At 39.0% G+C, this 21,270-nt stretch overlaps 1 protein-coding gene across 4 annotated transcripts in view; it reads right to left on the bottom strand.

Moving 5' to 3' along the window:
- The window catches only part of CDC25C (cell division cycle 25C), a 35,746-nt gene that overhangs the window by 6,036 nt on the left and 8,440 nt on the right, over positions 1–21,270 (bottom strand). For all 4 annotated transcript variants that reach the window (XM_027546375.1, XM_027546373.1, XM_027546372.1 and 1 more), the window contains exons 5-7: positions 20,289–20,322; positions 20,095–20,184; positions 15,833–15,991 (exon numbers count right to left, since the gene is read on the bottom strand). In XM_027546375.1, the coding sequence (XP_027402176.1) occupies positions 15,833–15,991; positions 20,095–20,184; positions 20,289–20,322 (283 nt within the window). The remainder of the gene's footprint in view (positions 1–15,832; positions 15,992–20,094; positions 20,185–20,288; positions 20,323–21,270) is intronic.

Raw genomic sequence — 21,270 nt, 5'->3', positions numbered from 1 at the left:
GGCCAGCACTGTGAACCTCCCCTGGGAGGTTGTTAGCAATGCAGAATCCCAGATGTTAGGCTTCTTCCCAAACCTGATGAATTAAAATTTGCACTCTAACAAGATGCCCAAGTGATTCCTAGAAACACTTAAGTTTGAGAAACAAGCCCCAGGTAAGGAACCTGTCCTCCCTTCCTCATTAACACGTTCTCCTCAGACTCCATGATGTTCCATCTCTAAGACATTTTAACTCCAGCCAAATTCTCAACCTGATCATCATATATACAATAGTTGTAGAAAAAAGCAAATGCAAGCTTAATTCCTCTAGTCATATGATAGCTTCTCTATGGGATCCTAAGACCCTGACTATCAAGATTTAAGAATCCCAACAAAACTGAAAATAACAAGCCAAAAAAGCAAGCCTGGGTGAAAAGTACTATGAAGCAAGAGTATATAGTTGTCCCTTGAGACAACTGTGAGGTATCTGTGAGAGGCTGGTTCCAGGACTCCCACAGATACTAAAATCTGGGGGTGCTCAAGTCCCTTATTTAAAATCATGTAGTATATTCTATGAACATCCCTCTGTACATTTATTTTATTTATTTATTTATTGACCATGCTGCACAGCATGTGAAATCTTAGTTTCCTGACCAGGGGTCAAACCTATGCCCCATGCAGTTGAACTGCAGAGTGGTTAACCCAGGGAATTCCCTCTTATATATTTTAAATCATCTCCAGATTGCTTATAATATGTGTGTGTGCATGTGTGTGCGTGTGCACGCACACTCATGCATGCATGCTAAGTCACTTTAGTCGTGTCTGACTCTGCAACCCCGTGGACTATAGTCTGCCAGGTTCCTCTGTCCATGGATTTTCCAGACAAGAATACTGGAGTGGATTGCCATGCCCTCCTCCAGGGGATCTTCCTGACCCAGAGATCGAACCCACATCTCCAGCATTGGCAGGTGGACTTTTTACCACTGTGCTACCTGGGAAGCCCGCTTATAATACCTATACAATGTAAATGCTATGTAAATAGTTTTCCATGTAGGCAAATTCAAGCTTGCTTTTTGGAACTTCCTTCAGGGGGAAAAAAGAAAACTTAAAAATTTTTTTTCAATCTATGGAGTGAAAGAGAAAAACTATCATTAAGGCTTAAAAGAGGTTGGTTAATGTGGGAAGAAAAACAGCAAAATAAGCATCATGCAAGGGAAAAGGAAATAATAGAATCTAATATCAAGATGAGGACCAGATGGCTTTACAGCTGAATTCTACCAAAAATTTAGAGAAGAGCTAACACCTATCCTACTCAAACTCTTCCAGAAAATTTCAAAGGAAGGTAAACTTCCAAGCTCCTTCTATGAGGCCACCATCACCCTAATACCAAAACCAGACAAAGATGCCACAAAAAAAGAAAACTACAGGTCAATATCACTGATGAACATAGATGCAAAAATCCTTAACAAAATTCTAGCAAACAGAATCCAACAACATATTAAAAAGATCATACATCATGACCAAGTGGGCTTTATCCCAGGGATGCAAGGATTCTTCAATATCTGCAAATCAATCAATGTAATACACCACAGTAACAAACTGAAAAATAAAAACCATATGATTATCTCAATAGATGCACAGAAAGCCTTTGACAAAATTCAATATCCATTTATGATAAAAACCCTCCAGAAAGCAGGCATAGAAGGAACATACCTCAACATAATAAAAGCTATAAAAGACAAACCCACAGCAAACATTACCCTCAATGGTGAAAAATTGAAAGCATTTCCCCTAAAGTCAGGAACAAGACAAGGGTGCCCACTCTCACCACTACTATTCAATATAGTTTTGGAAGTTTTGGCCACAGCAATCAGAGCAGAAAAAGAAATAAAAGAAATCCAGATTGGAAAAGAGGAAGTAAAACTCTCAGTTTGCAGATGACACGATTCTCTACACAGAAAACCCTAAAGATTCCACCAGAAAATTACTAGAGCTAATCAATGAATATAGTAAAGTTGCAGAATATAAAGTCAACACACAGAAACCCCTTGCATTCCTGTACACTAATAATGAGAAAATAGAAAGAAGCCAGAAAGAAAAACACCAATACAGTATACTAACGCATATATATGGAATTTAGAAAGATGGTAACAATAACCCTGTATATGAGACAGCAAAAGAGACACTGATGTATAGACCAGTCTTTTGGACTCTGTGGGAGAGGGAGAGGGTGGGATGATTTGGGAGAATGGCATTGAAATACATATAATATCATATATGAAACAGGTTGCCAGTCCAGGTTCGATGCACGATACTGGATGCTTGGGGCTGGTACACTGGGACGACCCAGAGGGATGGTATGGGGAGGGAGGAGGGAGGAGGGTTCAGGATGGGGAACACATGTATACCTGTGGTGGATTCATTTTGATATTTGACAAAACCAATGCAATATTGTAAAGTTTAAAAATAAAATAAAAAAAAAAGAAAATAGAAAGAAATTAAGGAAACAATTCCATTCACCATTGCAACGAAAAGAATAAAATACTTAGGAATATATCTACCTAAAGAAACTAAAGACCTATATATAGAAAACTATAAAACACTGATGAAAGAAATCAAAGAGGACACAAATAGATGGAGAAATATACCATGTTCATGGATTGGAAGAATCAATATAGTGAAAATGAGTATACTACCCAAAGCAATTTATAGATTAAATGCAATCCCTATCAAGCCACCAATGGTATTTTTCACAGAACTAGAACAAACAATTTCACAATTTGTATGGAGATACAAAAAACCTTGAATAGCCAAAGCAATCTTGAGAAAGAAGAATGGAACTGGAGAAATCAACCTGCCTGACTTCAGGCTCTACTACAAAGCTACAGTCATCAAGACAGTATGGTACTGGCACAAAGACAGAAATATAGATCAATGGAACAAAATAGAAAGCCCAGAGCTAAATCCACACACCTATGGACACCTTATCTCTGACAAAAGAGGCATGAATATACAATGGAGAATAGACAATCTCTTTAACAAGTGGTGGTGGGAAAACTGGTCAACCACTTGTAAAAGAATGAAACTAGGACACTTTCTAATACCATACACAAAAATAAACTCAAAATGGATTAAAGATCTAAATGTAAGACCAGAAACTATAAAACTCCTAGAGGAAAACATAGGCAAAACACTCTCTGACATAAATCACAGCAGGATCCTCTATGACCCACCTCCCAGAGTAATGGAAATAAAAGCAAAAATAAACAAATGGGACCTAATTAAACTTAAAAGCTTTGTACAACAAAGGAAACTATAAGCAAGGTGAAAAGACAGCTTTCAGAATGGGAGAAAATAACAGCAAACAAAGCAACGGACAAAGAATTAATCTCAAAAATATATACAAGCAACTCCTGCAGCTCAATTCCAGAAAAATAAATGACCCAATCAAAAAGTGGGCCAAAGAAATAAACAGACATTTCTCCAAAGAAGACATACAGATGGCTAACAAACACATGAAAAGATGCTCAACATCACTCATTATCAGAGAAATGCAAATCAAAACCACAATGAAGTACCATTTCACACCGGTCAGAATGGCTGCTATCCAAAAGTCTACAAACAATAAATGCTGGAGAGGGTGTGGAGAAAAGGGAACCATCTTACACTGTTGGTGGGAATGCAAACTATTCTCCACCATGGAGAACAGTGTGGCGATTCCTTAAAAAACTGGAAATAGAACTGCCATATGACCCAGCAATCCCACTGCTGGGCATACACACTGAGGAAACCAGAATTGAAAGAGACATTTGTACCTCAATGTTCATTGCAGCACTGTTTCTAATAGCCAGGACATGGAAGCAACCTAGATGTCCATCAGCAGATGAATGGATAAGAAAGCTGTGGTACATATACACAACAGAATATTACTCAGCCATTAAAAAGAATACATTTGAATCAGTTCTAATGAGGTGGATGAAACTGGAGCCTATTATACAGAGTGAAGTAAGCCAGAAAGAAAATCACCAATTCAGTATATTAATGCATGTATATGGAATTTAGAAAGACGGTAACGATAAACCTATATGCGAGACAGCAAAAGAGACACAGATGTATAGAACAGCCTTTTGGACTCTGTGGGAGAAGGCGAGGGTGGAATGATTTGAGAATAGCATTGAGATATGTATACTATCATATGTGAAACAGATCACCAGTCCAGGTTCCATGCATGGGACAGGGTGCCCAGGGCTGGTGCACTGGGATGACTCAGAGGGATGGGATGGGGAGGGAGGTTGGAGGAGGGTTCAGGATGAGGAACATATGTACACCCATGGCTGATTCATAACAATGTATGGCAAAACCACTACAATATTGTAAAGTAATTAGTTTCCAATTAAAATAAATAAATTGAAAAAAAATATCAGGATGACCATTATAGGATTGATACTATGAAGCCTATCAGGAAAAAAAAAATGGATTAAATACCATGGGAGCTGCTTGCCCAGGAATAGACTAAGTACAGAAGTATAGACTAATTGTCTCTTTGAAAGATATGATATGGGTGTTATATACCCAGATGCAGGGGGATATATTAAAAGATCTCTGATAGCAACTTTAAACTAATCCAAGATTCTTATCCTCTGTTTTCCTTCTTTATATACTTATCTCACTAACTGCCATGGATTGATTTAGAAGCAGGCTAGACCATAAGAGAGTCAAAATTGGAAAACATATTGATAGTCAATGGTTTCTGAGAGAAGAAAGTAAGAACATCAGTAATTTACTGTACAACACAATAACTACATCTACACAACAGTATTTGTCACACCCATGGTCCTGTCTAAAGAAAACTTGATTGTTCATGGTACCAGTTAAAGGTACAGATCACATTTGATATACCAACATTCTATACCTACTTTTTCCCTTGGACCCCTGTCAGTCAACGCCCTATAGTCTCCACAATCCTACTGCAAGCCACTGGTGACTGGACCATATTGCTGACTGAACACTCCTATTTAGTGGTCAAAAATATGTAAACATAATCTGGGTCAACCAGGTTCCCTCTCTGGGAGTCAAACTTGCAAAATGTCAAAATAATTAGGCAGCAGGAGAAGGCAATGGCACCCTACTCCAGTACTGTTGCCCGGAAAACCCCATGGATGGAGGAGCCTGGTAGGCTGCAGTCCATGGGGTCGCTAAGAGTCAGACACGACTGAGCGACTTCACTTTCACTTTCCACTTTCATGCACTGGAGAAGGAAATGGCAACCCACTCCAGTGTTCTTGCCTGGAGAATCCCATGGACGGAGAAGCCTGGTAGGCTGCAGTCCATGGGGTCGCACAGAGTTGGACACGACTGAAGCGACTTAGCAGCAGCAGCAGCAGAAGCCAAAGTTTTATTAAAAGGAAGGAGCCAAGAGATACAGTCAAGGTCATGACACCAATGATGAATGGATGGATGAACCAAAGGTATAATGGTAGAGGAGATGTGGTAAAGAACCGAGAAGCAGGCTACCCAGCCTCCATGAATGACTTCCCTTCGTATTACTACAGTTTTGCCCTGAGAAGAATGCAGGAGAAAGCTAGATCAGAATTTCAAATTTGCTGGCCTTAGTCAACCTTTGTTTCTTTAACCAAAAGAGCCTCTCTAGAACACACTGTAATTATTAAGCAAAGAGTTCATTTTAAAGAGTTTGAATTAACTATCTACTAAGTGAAATGTATCCATTTATTAGCATTACATCTAAGAAATCTTTGCCTAGCATAGGGTCACAAACATTCTTCTGTTTTTTTCTTCAGCTGTTCTGCACTCTTATGTTTAGGCCCATGATTCATTTTGTGTAAAGTTATATATATGATATGAAGTATAGATTGAAATTTTTGTTTTTCACATGGATTTTCCGTTGCTCCAGCACAATTTGTTGAAAAGACTATGCTTTCTGCATTTAATTGTTTTTGTATCTTCGTCTATTATCAATCGACCATACATGCATGGGTCTATTTCTCAAATCTCTATTCTGTTGCACTGAAGTTTTAGGATATTGGTAGCTATTATGATGGCAATAATGAGGGTGATAAACATCTCTTTGGGTTTCATATAGTCCAAAGACAAGAAGCCAGAAATAAACGTTCACAGAAAACTATTTCAACAAACAGAAACAGCCACTACTGCTTTGATAGGTTATTTCCAATACATTTATATAAAAACAAATGGCTGCTGCTGCTGCTGCTGCTAAGTAGCTTAAGTTGTGTCCGACCCTGTGCGACCCCATAGATGGTAGCCTATCAAAGCTATCCCCGTCCCTGGGATTCTCCAGGCAAGAACACTGGAGTGGGTTGCCATTTCCTTCTCCAATGCATGAAAGTGAAAAGTGAAAGTGAAGTTGCTCAGTTGTGTCCAACTCTTAGCGACCCCATAGATTGCAGCCTACCAGACTCCTCCATCCATGGGGTTTTCCAGGCAAGAGTACTGGAGTGGGTTGCCATTGCCTTCTCCAAACAAATGGCAACTGACTGCAAAGAGTGTAAGTGCTAAGTCATAGAGGAACAATGATAATGATACTTTAGCTTTGTCTAGCTAGTCAGGAGTTTCCCAGTGTCCAGAAGCTGGTGAGGGTAGATCCTAGGACCAACTGCAGCCTAGAGGCTCTGCACGATTTCTCTCCTACCTACCTCTCCTTTCCTACCTCAGGCAACTTTTTCCCTCACTCACATTGGTTTCTCAGCTCCTTGAACACACTAGTATCTTTTCACCTTGGGACTTTGGCACTTAACAATATTCCTTTGTCATGGAACAATCTAGCTATGTATGGTTCTTTATTGACTCCTGTCATGTACAGTTCCTTATCAGTTCAGTTCAGTCACTCAGTCGTGTCTGAACTTGCAACTCCATGAACTGCGGCACACCAGACTTCCCTGTCCATCACTAACTCCCAGAGCTTGCTCAAACTTATGTCCATCGAGTTGGTGATGCCATCCAGCCATCTCATCCTCTGTTGTCCCCTTGTCCTCCTGCTTTCAATCCTTCCCAGCTTCACGGTCTTTCCCAATGAGTCAGTTCTTCACATCAGGTGGCCAAAGTATTGGAGCTTCAGTGTCAGCATCAGTCCTTCCAATGAATATTCAGGACTGATTTCCTTTAGGATTGACTGGTTTGATCTCCTTGCTGTCCAAGGGACTCTCAAGAGTCTTCTCCAACACCACAGTTCAAAAGCATCCATTCTTCAGCACTCAGCTTTCTTTATGGTCCAACTCTTACACCCATACCTGACTATCGGAAAAACCATAGCTTTGACTAGACAGATCTTTATTGGCAAAGTAATGTCTCTGTTTTTTAATATGCTATCTTGGTTAGTCATAGCTTTTCTTCCAAGGACCAAGCGTCTTTTAATTTCATGATTGTAGTCACCATCTGCTGTGATTTTGGAGCCCAAGAAAATAGTCTCTCACTGTTTCCACTGTTTAGCCATCTATTTGCCATGAAGTGATGGGACTGGAGGCCATGATTTTTGTTTTTTGAATGTTGAGTTTTAAGCCAGCTTTTTCACTCTCCTCTTTCACTTTTGTCAAGAGGCTCTTTAGTTCCTCTTTACTTTCTGTCATTAGGGTGGTGTCATCTGCATATCTGAGGTTATTGATATTTCTCCCCCAATCTTGATTCCAGCTTGTGCTTCATCCAGTCTGGCATTTCACATGATGTACTCTGCATATAAGTTAAATACGCAGAATGACAATATACAGCCTTGATGTACTCCTTTTCCTATTTGGAACCAGTCTGTTGTTCCATGTCCAGTTCTAACTATTGCTTCTTGACCTGAATATCGATTTCTCAGGAGGCAGGTAAGGTGGTTTGGTATTCTTAGAATTTTCCACAGTTTATTGTGATCCACACAGTCAAAAGCTTTATCATAGTCAATGAAGCAGATGTTTTTCTGGAATTCTCTTGCTTTTTTCTGTGATCCAGTGGATGTTGGCCATTGGATCTCTGGTTCCTCTTCCTTTTTCTAAATCTAGCTTGAACATCTTAAAGTTCTTGGTTCATGTACTGTTGAAGCCTAGCTTGGAGAATTTTGAACATTACTTTGCTAGTGTGTGAGATGAGTACAATAGTGCAGTAGTTTGAACATTCTTTGGCATTGCCTCTCTTTGGGATTGGAAGGAGTTGATAGTTCCTTATCAACTCACCCTAATTCATCCAGGACTTTCTCACTTTTAGAATGAAAGTCCCATGTCCTGAGAACCCCCTCAGTTTCAGGCAAACTGGGACAGTTCATGAATCTGTTCTCAACTAAATATCTCCTGCTTGAGGAGGCCTTTCCTAATTACCTCCATTTAAAGGTTTCCTTCTGTCAAGACGCTATATTGGTCCCTATTTCGTTTCCTACATTACACTTGGACAATTTGTAATAGTTAAATTATTTTGTCTCTGTCACAGTCATTTGCAATTTGGCTACTAAGCATCCTATTTTAGTAAAATCTCAAATTAGACAGAACGAAGACTTGCCTCCTGATAAGAAGACAAAAGGGGACAGATAATCCCTTTTCCGTTCTCTTATAGTCAACTTCATATTCTTGACTGGATTTTGAACCTTGAGAAACAATACAAAAGCACAGCACTGGTTAAGACGTTTTTATGCTGCATCACAATGGACAATATAGTGGGTGGCAGCAATGTCCCTGACCAAGAGTCCAGCAGCAAGGTGGGTTATGTTCTGTGGCAGGGGGCCAGTAATAGTGGCACTGAGCATTTAGCCAGCAAGTGGTGGCTTCCAGAGCACAACGTTCCTATAGTAGCACTTTGGCTGGGCCTCATCTTATTTTCCAAACTTCCTGATAATTTTCCAAGTTCCTCAATATCTTCCAGAAAAATCTTTTTTCTGCCTGAGGTAACTAGAATCTATTTCTGTTATTTGCAACCAAGAACTCAAACTAAGTTCATCTAGTAAGTTGATGAACATGTTTTTTGGTTTTGGGTTTTTGTGTCTCTATGTCAGGAATATAAACCCCAAGAGGGCACAAACCTAGAGTGTTTTGTTCACCATTGTATCACAGTGCCTGACGCTTAACAAGTGTCAACAGGGTTTTTTTTTTTTTATAAGAAATGAATCAAAAATCACAAAGGTTATACCAATCTCCTTGCTTTATAAGGTATCCCATTCCATTTAGCATCAAAGAGATAAACCAGTAACAGACAATCCCTATACTTTTTCTAACCTAAAATCTACTGCAATGCAGTCTTAAACAGTAGGCTCTCAACAAAAAATTACTTTATAAGAGTCATAATCCAAGAAAACAAGCCATTGGTCTTTAATATTTATTAAAGACCAATAAAATAAATACCTAACAGCCACATGTTATTCTTCCATGTAAACAAACAAAATTACAGAGTGTTTACTGGGGTGAGTCTATTTTAAATTCACTGTCATATAATGTTTATATTGTACAATTCAAAATGAACAAAGTTTCTAAGACTGTGAAAGATCATCAATCAGCAAAGAAAGATTCAATTTTGTTCAGTTATTGTACTTATAATTTCACAAAAGCAGTTTAAATACTTCAGAAAAATTTCAAACAATAAAATTGAAAACAAAAGAATTTTCTTTTTAATCAACATTAAATTCAACTTTATTACGTTAATAACTATTGAGACTTGTCTGTATTAATGCCAACATTTTACAAATACGAAGACTAACTTGTATTTCAAGAGCAACATTAAGGTTCATTTCACAATGGGCTTTTTTGTTTTTTTCCAAAAGGCCTAGTAGCATTTTCCCCATGCTAACTATCCCTAACTTTCTTTTTCCACAGATCTACTCTCCATAATCAGCAAGTCCTCAAAAATGTTTTCTTTAGGAAGGTCACTGTCAATTCTCCCAATACCCAGTATGTCCCTTTTCGATTGTTATCTTGGTTCTGTTGTTTTCCCACAAACCAAGGAAATTAAAAGAAAACAGAATTTAATTTAGTGGGAGGGGGGTTCAGGATGGGGGGACATATGTGCACCCATGGCTGATCCATGTCGATGTAAGGCAAAAACCATCATAATACTGTAAAGTAATTATCCTCCAACTAAAATTAATTAGTTTTTTAAAAATAACATTAAAAATTACATTTTTTAACTTCAATTTATAGTGCAGTGGCTCCCAGACTTTAGTGTGCATCAAAATCACCTGGAGGAACTACTGAACTAGATTACTGGGCCCCACTCACTTCCTTGGTGGCTCAGACGCTAAAGCGTCTATCTTCAATGTGGGAGACCCAGGTTCAATCCCTGGGTTGGGAAGATTCCCTGGAGAAGGAAATGGCAATCCACTCCAGTACTATTGCCTGGAAAATCCCATGGACAGAGGAGCCTGGTAGGATACAGTCCACGGGGTCGCAAAGAGTTGGACACGACTGAGCGACTTCTCTTCACCCACACAGATTCTGATTTAGATCTGGGGTCAGTTCAGTTCAGTTCCTCACTCATGTCTGGCTCTTTGCAACCCCATGGACTGCAGCATGCCAGGCTTCCCTGTTCATCACTAATTCCCAGAGCTTGCTCAAACTCATGTCCATCCAGTTGATGATGTCATCCAACCACCTCGTCCTGTGTCTTCCCCTTCTCCTCCTGCCTTCAATCTTTCCCAGCATCAAGGTCTTTTCCAGTGAGTCAGTTCTTTACATCAGGTAGCCAAATAATGGAGCTTCAGCTTCAGCATCAGCCCTTACGATGAATATTCAGGACTGAGTTCCTTTAGGATTGACTGGTTTGATCTCCTTGAAGTCCAAAGGACTCTCAAGAGTCTTCTCCAACACCACAATTCAAAAACATCGATTCTTCGGCGCTCAGCTTTCCTTATGATCCAACTCTCACATCCAACCAGGACTACTGGAAAAACCATAGCTTTGACTAGACAGATCTTTGTCAGCAAAGTAATGTCTCTGCTTTTTAATATGCTATCCAGGTTTGTCATAGCTTTTCTTCCAAGGAGCAAGCGTCTTTTAATTTCACGGCTGCAGCCACCATCTGCAGATTTTGGAGCCCCAAAAAATAAAGTCAGCCACTGTTTCCACTGTTTCTCCATCTATTAGCCATGAAGTGATGGGACAGGATGCCATGATCTTCGTTTTCTGAATGTTGAGTTTTAAGCCAACTTTTTCACTCTCCTTTTTCATTTTCATCAAGGGGCTCTTTAGTTCTTCTTCACTTTCTGCCATAAGGGTGGTGTCATCTGCATATCTGAGGTTATTGATATTTCTCCTGGCAATCTTGATTCCAGCTTGTGCTTCTTCCAGCCCAGCGTTTCTCATGATGTACTCTGCATTTAAGTTAAATAAGCAGGGTGACAATATACAGCCTTGATGTACTCCTTTTCCTATTTGGAACCAGTCTGTTGTTCCATGTCCAGTTCTAACTGTTGCCTCCTTACCTACATACAGGTTTCTCAAGAGGCAGGTCAGGTGGTCTGGTATTCCCATCTCTTTCAGAATTTTCTACAGTTTATTGTGATCCACACAGTCAAAGGCTTTGTCATAGTCAATAAAGCAGAAATAGATGTTTTTCTGGAACTTTCTTCCTTTTTTGATGCTCCAGCAGATGTTGGCAATTTGATCTCTGGTTCCTATGCCTTTTCTAAAACCAGCTTGAACATCTGGAAGTTCATGGTTCACGTATTGCTGAAGCTTGGCTTGGAGAATTTTGAGCATTACTTTACCAGTGCATGAGATGAGTGCAATTGTGTGGTAGTTTGAGCATTCTTTGGCATTGCCTTTCTTTGGGATTGGAATGAAAACTGACCTTGTCCAGTCCTGTGGCCACTGCTGAGTTTTCCAAATTTGCTGGCATATTGAGTGCAACACTTTCACAGCATCATCTTTTAGGATTTGAAATAGCTCAACTGGAATTCCATCCCCTCCACTAGCTTTGTTCGTAGTGATGTTTCCTAAGGCCCACTTGACTTCACATTCCAGGATGTCTGGCTCTAGGTGAGTGATCACACTATTGTGATTATCAGGGTCGTGAAGATCTTTTTTGTACAGTTCTTCTGTGTATTCTTGCCATCTCTTCTTAATATCTTTTGCTTCTGTTAGGTCCATACCATTTCTGTCCTTTATTGAGTCCACCTTTGCATGAAATGTTCCCTTGGTATCTCTAATTTTCTTGAAGAGATCTCTAGTCTTTCCCATTCTATTGTTTTCCTCTATTTCTTTGCATTGATCGCTAAGGAAGGCTTTCTTATCTCTCCTTGCTATTCTTTGGAACTCTGCATTCAGATGCTTATATCTTTCCTTTTCTCCTTTGCTTTTTGCTTCTCTTCTTTTCACAGCTATTTGTAAGGCCTCCTCAGACAGCCATTTTGTCTTTTTGCATTTCTTTTTCTTGGGAATGGTCTTGATCCCTGTCTCCTGTACACTGTCACAAACTCCATCCATAGTTCATCAGGCACTCTGTCTATCAGATCTAGTTCCTTAAATCTATTTCTTACTTCCACTGTATAATCCTAAGGGATTTGATTTAGGTCATACCTGAATGATCAAGTGGTTTTCCCTACTTTCTTCAATTTAAGTCTGAATTCGGCAATAAGGAGTTCATGATCTTAGCCACAGTCAGCTCCCGGTCTTGTTTTTGCTGATTGTATAGAGCTTCTCCATCTTTGGATGCAAAGAATATAATCAATGTGATTTTGGTGTTGGTCAGCTGGTGATGTCCATGTGTAGAGTCTTCTCTTGTGTTGTTGGAAGAGGGGGTTTGCTATGACCAGTGTGTTCTCTTGGCAAAACTCTATTAGCCTTTGCCCTGCTTCATTCTATACTCCAAGGCCAAATTTGCCTGTTACTCCAGGTGTTTTTTGACTTCCTACTTTTGCATTTCAGTCCCCTATAATGAAAAGGACATCTTTTTCAGGTTTTAGTTCTAAAAGGTCTTGCAGGTCTTCATAGAACCATTCAAATTCAGCTTCTTCAGCATTACTGGTCAGGGGAAAGACTTGGATTACCATGATATTGAATGGTTTCCCTTGGAAACGAGCAGAGATCATTCTGTCGTTTTTGAGATTGCATCCAAGTACTGCATTTCAGACTCTTTTGTTGACTATGATGCCTACTCCATTTCTTCTAAGGGATTCCTGCCCACAGAAGGTCTTCTACGTCATCACAGAACCATTCAACTTCAGCTTCTTCAGCGTTAGTGGTTGGGGCATAGACTTAGATTACTGTCATATTGAATGGTTTGCCTTAGAAACGAACAGAAATCATTCTGTCATTTTTGAGATTGCACCCAAGTACTGCATTTCAGACTTTTTTGTTGACTCTGAGGGCTATTCCATTTCTTCTAAGGGATTCTTACCCACAGTAGTAGATATAATGGTCATCTGAATTAAATTCATCCATTCTGGTCCATTTTGGTTCACTGATTCCTAAAATGTCAATGTTCACTCTTGCCATCTCCTGTTTGACCACTTCCAATTTACGTTGATTCATGGATCTAACACTCCAGATTCCTATGCATTATTGTTCTTTACAGCATTGGACTTTGCTTCCATCATCAGTCACATCCACAACTGGATGTTATTTTCGCTTTGGCTCCATTTCTTCATTCTTTCTGGAGTTTTTCTCCACTCTTCTCCAGTAGCATATTGGGTACCCACTGACCTGGGAAGTTAATCTTTCAGTGTCCTATCTTTTTGCTTTTTCATACCGATAACATGGTTCTCAAGGCAAGAATACTGAAGTGGTTTGCCATTCCCTTCTCCAGTGGTCCTCATTTTGTCAGAACTCTCTACCATGACCCGTCTGTCTTGGGTGGCCCTACACGGCATGGCCCATAGTTTCATTGAGTTAGACAAGGCTGTGATCCATGTGATCAATTTGGTTAGTTTTCTGTGATTGTGGTTTTCATTCTTATGACCTCTGATGGATAAGGATAAGAGGCTTGTGGAAGTTTACTGATGGGAGACTGACTGTGGGGGAATCGGTCTTGTTCTGAAGGGTTGGGCTATGCTTAGTGTAGTTCAGTCGCTCAGTCATGTCCAACTCTTTGCGACCCCATGGATTGTAGCACGCCAGGCTCCCCTGTCCATCATGAATTCCCAGAGCTTACTCAAATTCGTGTCCATCAAGTCGGTGATGCCATCCAACCATCTCATCCTCTGTCTTCCATTTTTCTGCCCACCTTCAATCTTTCCTAGCATCAGGGTCTTTTCCAGTGAGTCAGTTCTTCACATCAGGTGGCCAAAGTATTGGAGTCTCAGCTTCAGTATCAGTCCTTCCAATGAGTATTCAGGACTGATTTCCTTTATAATTGACTGGTTTGATCTCCTTGCAGCCCAAGGGACTTTTAAGAGTCTTTTCCTACACCATAGTTCAAAAGCATGAATTCTTCAGTGCTCAGCTTTCTTTATAGCGGCTATGCTCTGCTGCTGCTGCTGCTGCTGCTAAGTCGCATGAGTCATGTCCAACTCTGTGCGACCCCATTGACGGCAGCCTACCAGGCTCCCCCGTCCCTGGGATTCTCCAGGCAAGAACACTGGAGTGGGTTGCCATTTCCTTGTCCAATGCATGAAAGTGAAAAGTGAAAGTGAAGTTGCTCAGTCGTGTCCGACTTTTAGCGACCCCATGGACTGCAGCCTACCAGGCTCCTCCGTACATGGGATTTTCCAGGCAAGAGTACTGGAGTGGGGTGCCACTGCCTTCTCTGGGGGCTATGCTCAGTAAATCTTTAATCCAATTTTCTGTTGATGGGTGGGGCTGTGTTCCCTCCCTGTTGTTTGACCTGAGACCAAACTATTGTAGGGGTAATGAAGATAATGGTGATCTCCTTCAAAAGGATTCATGCCTGTACAGTTGTATTCATTGCTCCAGACCATGCAGCAGACCACTGTTGATCCACACCTCTGCCAGAGACTCCTGGACACTCACACCAAGTCTGGCTCAGTCTCTTGTGGAGAAACTGCTCCTTTTTCCTGGGCCCTGGTACATACAAGGTTTGTTTTTTTTTCTTTTTTTTTAATATAAATTTATTTATTTGGGGGGGAGAAGTTGGTTTCCCCATCCTATTTCTCCGCCATCTTAGGACCAACCCCCCCCAACACACAAGGTTTTGTCTGTGCCCTCCAAGGGTCTGTTTCCAGTCCTGTGGAAGTTCTGTAATCAAATCCCACTGGCCTCTAAAGTCAAATTTCCTGGGGGTTCTCAGTCCCTTTGCCAGATCCCCAAGTTGGGAAATCTGTTGTGAGTCCTAGAACTTTCTTAACAGTCTACATGAAAAGATGGTGGAGTAGAAGGATGTATGCTCATCTTCTCCTGTGAGAACTGCAAAATTGCAACTCACTGCTGAACAACCATTGACAGGAGAATGCTGGATCCCACCAAAAAAAGCAAACCCCTGCACATATTTGTTTCAAAGAAAGGAAGTTGACTCAGAAAATCTAAATGCCTCAGAAAGCATCTTTGACATATCAGCGTATTGCTAATAACACAGGCTTCATATATTCCTCTTAGTGATATGGAGAGTATAAAAGAAAACAAAAACATACTCTAAAATATTTGAAAAATCATCCTAAACATATTTCATCTATTACTATTATTCTGGAGCTATCTTTTACACCAGATTACACTGATGGTGATTTATTTAAACTGCTAACAAACCTTCTCACCAGCAGTAATATTCCCATGATGACCTATCAGTCAGGTAACCCTTAGAGTATAGAGACCATATCTTCTTGATCTCTTCAGACCTACCACATAGTCCAGTGGCTGCAACATATTACAGACACAATTTTATTTATTCAAGAATGAAGGAACTTGAAAAACGCAAAGATACTATCAAGAATGAAGGAACTTGAAAAACGCAAAGATACTATCAGAGAGTATTTTACCTTGGCCTTTTCTTGATCTTCCAGTGAAAACTCCATCAATTCATCTGATATCTCTTCTGCCTGATCTTCTGCTAGCTCTGGATTTTTATGTAATTTTGAAACTGTAGTAATGGGACTGCCCAGATGTTTCATTTCATTTTCCACCAAGTTTCCATTGTCCTACAAAGTATATTGACAATATTAAAAACTATCTAGGACTCTTCCCTTATAACAATATAAAAATATTAACTCAGAATGAATCAAAGACCTAAATGTAAGAGCTAAAACTATAAAACTCTTAGAAGAAAACAGGATGAGGTAAGCTTTATGACATTGGATTTGGCAATGATTCCTTGAATATTATATAAAAGCACAAGCAACAAAAGAAAAATAGGATAAACTGGACTTCATCAAAATTAAAACCCTTTGTGCATCAAAGATTATTAAAAAACTGAAAAGGTAACCTATAGGAGAAAATTTTTGCAAATCACATAACTGATAAGAGATTAATATTCAAGATACATAAAGAACTTCCAAAATTCAACAACAATAGCAACAATAACAACAGAAACAAATAGGACTTGAATAGACATTTATTGAAAGAAGATATACAAATAACCAACTACCATATGAAAAGATGCACAACATAACTAGTCATAATGGAAATGCAAACCAAAACCACAGAGATACTACTTTGTACCTATTAGGATAGCTACAAGGAAACAAAAAAACAGAAAATAACAAGTGTCAGCACGGATATGGAGAAGTTGGAACCATGTACATTGTTGTGGGAAATGTCAAATGATGTAGCTGCTATGGATAACGGTATGGTGGTTCTACCAAAAAATTAAACATACAATTACCATGTATGATCCAGCAATTCCATTTTTTGGTATATACTACAAAGAATTGAAAGTAGGGATTTAAACAGATATTTTTATATTAATGTTCATAGCAACATTATTCACGAAAGCTAAAAGGTAGAAACAAACGAAACGTCCATCAACAGATTAATGCATAAATAAAATGTGGTATATCCATATAATGGAATATTATCCAGCCATAAAAAGAAATGAAATTCTAATGCATGCTACAGTATGGATGAACCTTGAAGATATTATGCTAAGTGAGATAACCCAGACAGAAAAGGCCAAATATTATATTATTCTACTTACATGAAGCAGTACCTAGAGTAGTCAAATTCACAGAGACAGAAAGTAGACTAAAGGTTGTTACCAGAGGGAGAAAGGGGGAGTTATTGTTTAATGGGCGACTTCCCTGTGGCTCATTGGTAAAGAATCCACCTACAACGGAGAAGACACAGGTTCAATCCCTGGGTCAGGAAGATCCCCTAGAGAATGAAATGGCAACTCACTCCCATGGACAGAGGAGCCTGGTGGGCTACAGTCCATGAGGGTCACAAGAGTCAGACACAATTCAGAGACTAAACTACCACCACCATTATTTAGTGAGCAGAGAGCTTCTGTTTTTAATGATAAAAAAATTCTGAAATGGGTAGTGAACATACTTAATGTTGTGAACATACTTAATGCCACTGGACTGTACACAAATATGGTTCAGATGGTAAATGTTATGTATATTTTACTATATTTTAAAAAATTACACATACATACACTAACAGCTATCTAGCAATTTACTATGCTCCAAGACTTGCCTTACTCCAAGATACGAAAAATCTGAAATATGCTCAACTTTATCTCCTTAGTATGGGGCATATTAAAATGCCTTCCCCAGAGTGTTGAGATTAGGATCCAAATCTTTGGAGTATATCAAGTCCACAGTTTATTAAAAACAAGTGATATTATATACCCAAAACTAACACAACCTTGTAAATCAAATATATTTCAATTAAACAAATACAATAACAAGTTTAACTTAAAACTCCAGTAGCTAAATGAACAAAGGACACAATCATTCATTAGAGAAAATATGCATGGCTAAGTACTTTGGCCACCTCATGCGAAGAGTTGACTCATTGGAAAAGACTCTGATGCTGGGAGGGATTGGGGGCAGGAGAAGGGGACGACAGAGGATGAGAGGCTGGATGGCATCACTGACTCAGTGGACGTGAGTCTGAGTGAACTCCGGGAGTTGGTGATGGACAGGGAGGCCTGGTGTGCTGCAATTCATGGGGTCGCAAAGAGTCAGACACTACTGAGAGACTGAACTGAACTGAACTGAAGGGACATGAAATCATTACTAAATATTTTTAACATAAAATAAAACATTTTACCCATCTAATTAGCACATTTTTAAAAGTGATAACAAATCATTTATCCAAATGAGCTATGGATTGCTCATGAAAATGTAAATTCTTAGAACTTTATTTGGAAAGGAATTTGGCAATATGTATCAAAAATCTTAAAAGTATTTAAACCCTTTAATCTAGTAATTATAATATTTGTGCTCAGGAATTTACACGATAGCATTATTTGTAAAAGCAAATGTATATACCCATAAGTGCCCAACAATTGGGAAGTACTTATATAAATTCAAGTTCAATTATTAGAATAAAAGCATCCACTAAGAACTGTTTACTAAGAGTTTTATTATTTATTTAAAATAATAGAATATAAAGTTATATATACAATATGACCTCAACTTTGTAAAACTATACACATGGTTAAAAGATTGAAAGCAATGAGGTAAACATTAACAGTGGTTTTTCTCTATGAGGTAGCTATTTTCTTTTTATTTTACTATATTTTTACACAGTTTTCACATGGGCATACAGTACTTTTAAAATTGACAAAGAGGGGTGCATGCGTGCTCAGTTGCTTCAGTCATGTCTGACTCTTGAGAACCCCATGGACTATAGCCAGCCAGGCTCCTCTGTCCATGGGATTCTCCAGGCAAGAATACTGGAGTGGGTTGCCATGCCCTCCTCCAGGGGATCTTCTCAACTAGAGATTGAAACCACATCTCCTGCATTCCAGACATATTCTTTACCCAATGAGCCACCTGGAAGCCATGAGAAAGAGGAGGGAAACACTTTAAGAATAAAGGAGAAATGCTTTAGCCTAAGAATTTATTCGTCTTCTTAAACTTTAACATAAAAAGATCAGAGGACATGTCTCCTCTCTTTCCTTGTTCAAAGGTTACTTCTCCAACCCCTTTTCTCACTCAAGTCAGCTTAGAAAATTCAAAGGGCCATTAAATCCAGATCTGCAATCCTCTACTCCACAACACCTCAGTTGATTGTTGAGGATCATGTCCAGTGACTCACCTGTAGAGAAAGAGGAGACCTCAGGTTCCTGGGTACCCACCACTCCAGGGGCTTTTAAGTGCTGTTTTCTTGCATAAGAAAAACTACACTGGCTGAAAGAAGAGGTGTCTGTAGACTCTGCCAAAAACACTTCATCTGATGAAGCCATGGATAACCCTCACAAAACATAGTACATGTAATCAAGGTTGACCACATATCCTGAAAATACAAATTATGGTTTGGATTTGATGTATGGTGTGTAGAACCGCTCTGGAGGGTACTGATTTTATGATCACAAGCCAAAGGAAGGGAGGAAAAAGGGAGCCTGACAGGGGAAGGAATGATGAAATTTTCAAATAGTGATTATAAACAGAGAGTAGAACTGTATTAATTCAAGAAAAAGCTAATTAGGACAGCCAAAAAAACATGGGCATAACTTAGGCAATGTGAGCAAAGAAGAACAGCAGCTATCTTTTATACATACTGACCTGGAAGAAAGGATGGGAGGACAGGAAAAGCAAAAAGATGGTTAGAAAAGGGGATTAATGAAGGGATTAGAGAACTATCTTAACTATTATGTAGCTTTGGAGAGGGTAGTTTCAACTTGGAACTGAAGGATGATCTAAGACTCAAACAAAAAAGGACAATGACTTCCTCAGAATAGGGGCTAAGAAGCTAGACTAAGAGGGAAATAAGAAATTAAGAAACCTAGACTTGTATATGAAGCCATGCAATGAATACGTGAACAAGTTATGTAAATTATCCCTGTGTTTTTTTTTTTAAGTCCTAAATTTTTACATTACAATCAACTGAACGTGAGTAATAATGATGACCTGCTGTGGAAGACTGGAAGCCAGGTTTCCATCCTAGGATCAAACCCTAAATAGAAACAAACAAACAAACTATAAAGAATTTTTTTTCTTCTAGTGTTGCAATTTGCTTGTCGAGCATACTGAAGCACAGACAGCTCTAGGTCTCATAGGGATACTGATGTGTTAGTTGCTCTACTCAAAGGAATAAAACTACTAATGGACCTAGTATTCCATTAAACACTCACATTTTCCTTATTTGCAGATGAGCCACATATTGCATCTTTCTTCCTGCGGCCATGCTCCAAGGCATTCGGAGTGCTACAAAACAGCTGTGCCTACAAGAGATTGTTTTCAAAGAACATCCGGCATCTTCGAGCTAAGCTGGAAATCCTCTGCCTCCCACCTGACAAACCCAAACCCAAAAAGATAAGTTACTCACTGGGCTACATTTTATAAGATGTTGGCGGTAATTCCTGTAGATCAAAAAAAGAAAAACTGCCAGTCATTCAAACCCCAAACACGATTTGGTTATTCTTCAGTGACTCGGGACATCCCACTTTTCTTTTCTTGCATTCTAGGAAACCTGTACCTAATTGATGTCTCTTCCAATACCAATATATAGGGTGTTCTCTGTGGTAAATAACAACACATTAAGTGACATCCTGGGGATGAGGACCTCACCTCAATGGCATAACCATATATAGATATGCATCAAAGATGATGACTTTGTCCTATATCTTATGTGGACACAGTTTACAATTTGCTAATTTTTCAGCATGGACTATTGGGAGTTAATATTTATTTTTTATGGATTTCTATCCTCCATCCCCAGACTTCATCTAGGCTACCTGAGTTAGGACATATAAGCAATTCAAAGAAAATAAAACCAATATAAAGTAAAATTTTCACATTTATTGATTAAAAATACTCATGGAGAGTCTTCCCTAGTGCACAAAGAGGCACCTAATTCATCTAAACTTTGAAGAATAAAGTTATAAAAATATTAAAATAATCAAATGGAAAATTCATGATAAATTTAAGAATTAAAAGTACTTTTCATTCCTTGAGTACTCTCTAACTGAACATTTTTATAAGATCTTCAATAAAGAATCTTCAATAGTAATAAAAAAAAACATTGTAAAATGCAGCATATGTATTAGGTACATATTCATTTAATCCTCACAGAAGTCATTTATGAAAAGTGCTATTATCTCCATTATTATTATTTCTTTATTACAAATAAACTGAGGTCCCTTGAGGTTAAGAAACTTGTCAAAGTAAGTTGATGAAGCAGTAAGACACTGGAATCCAGACACTCTGATTCCAGAGCCTGCACTCTGCTGCACTTTTGACCACTAAGATTTAGTACTACTCACATGCAGATAACAGCCTCCATCTAAGTTCAGTATACAATTCTCTTC

This window comes from Bos indicus x Bos taurus, chromosome 7 (genome assembly GCF_003369695.1).
Source record: "Bos indicus x Bos taurus breed Angus x Brahman F1 hybrid chromosome 7, Bos_hybrid_MaternalHap_v2.0, whole genome shotgun sequence".
NCBI lineage: Eukaryota > Metazoa > Chordata > Mammalia > Artiodactyla > Bovidae > Bos > Bos indicus x Bos taurus.
This window is presented reverse-complemented; position numbering and strand designations above follow the sequence as displayed.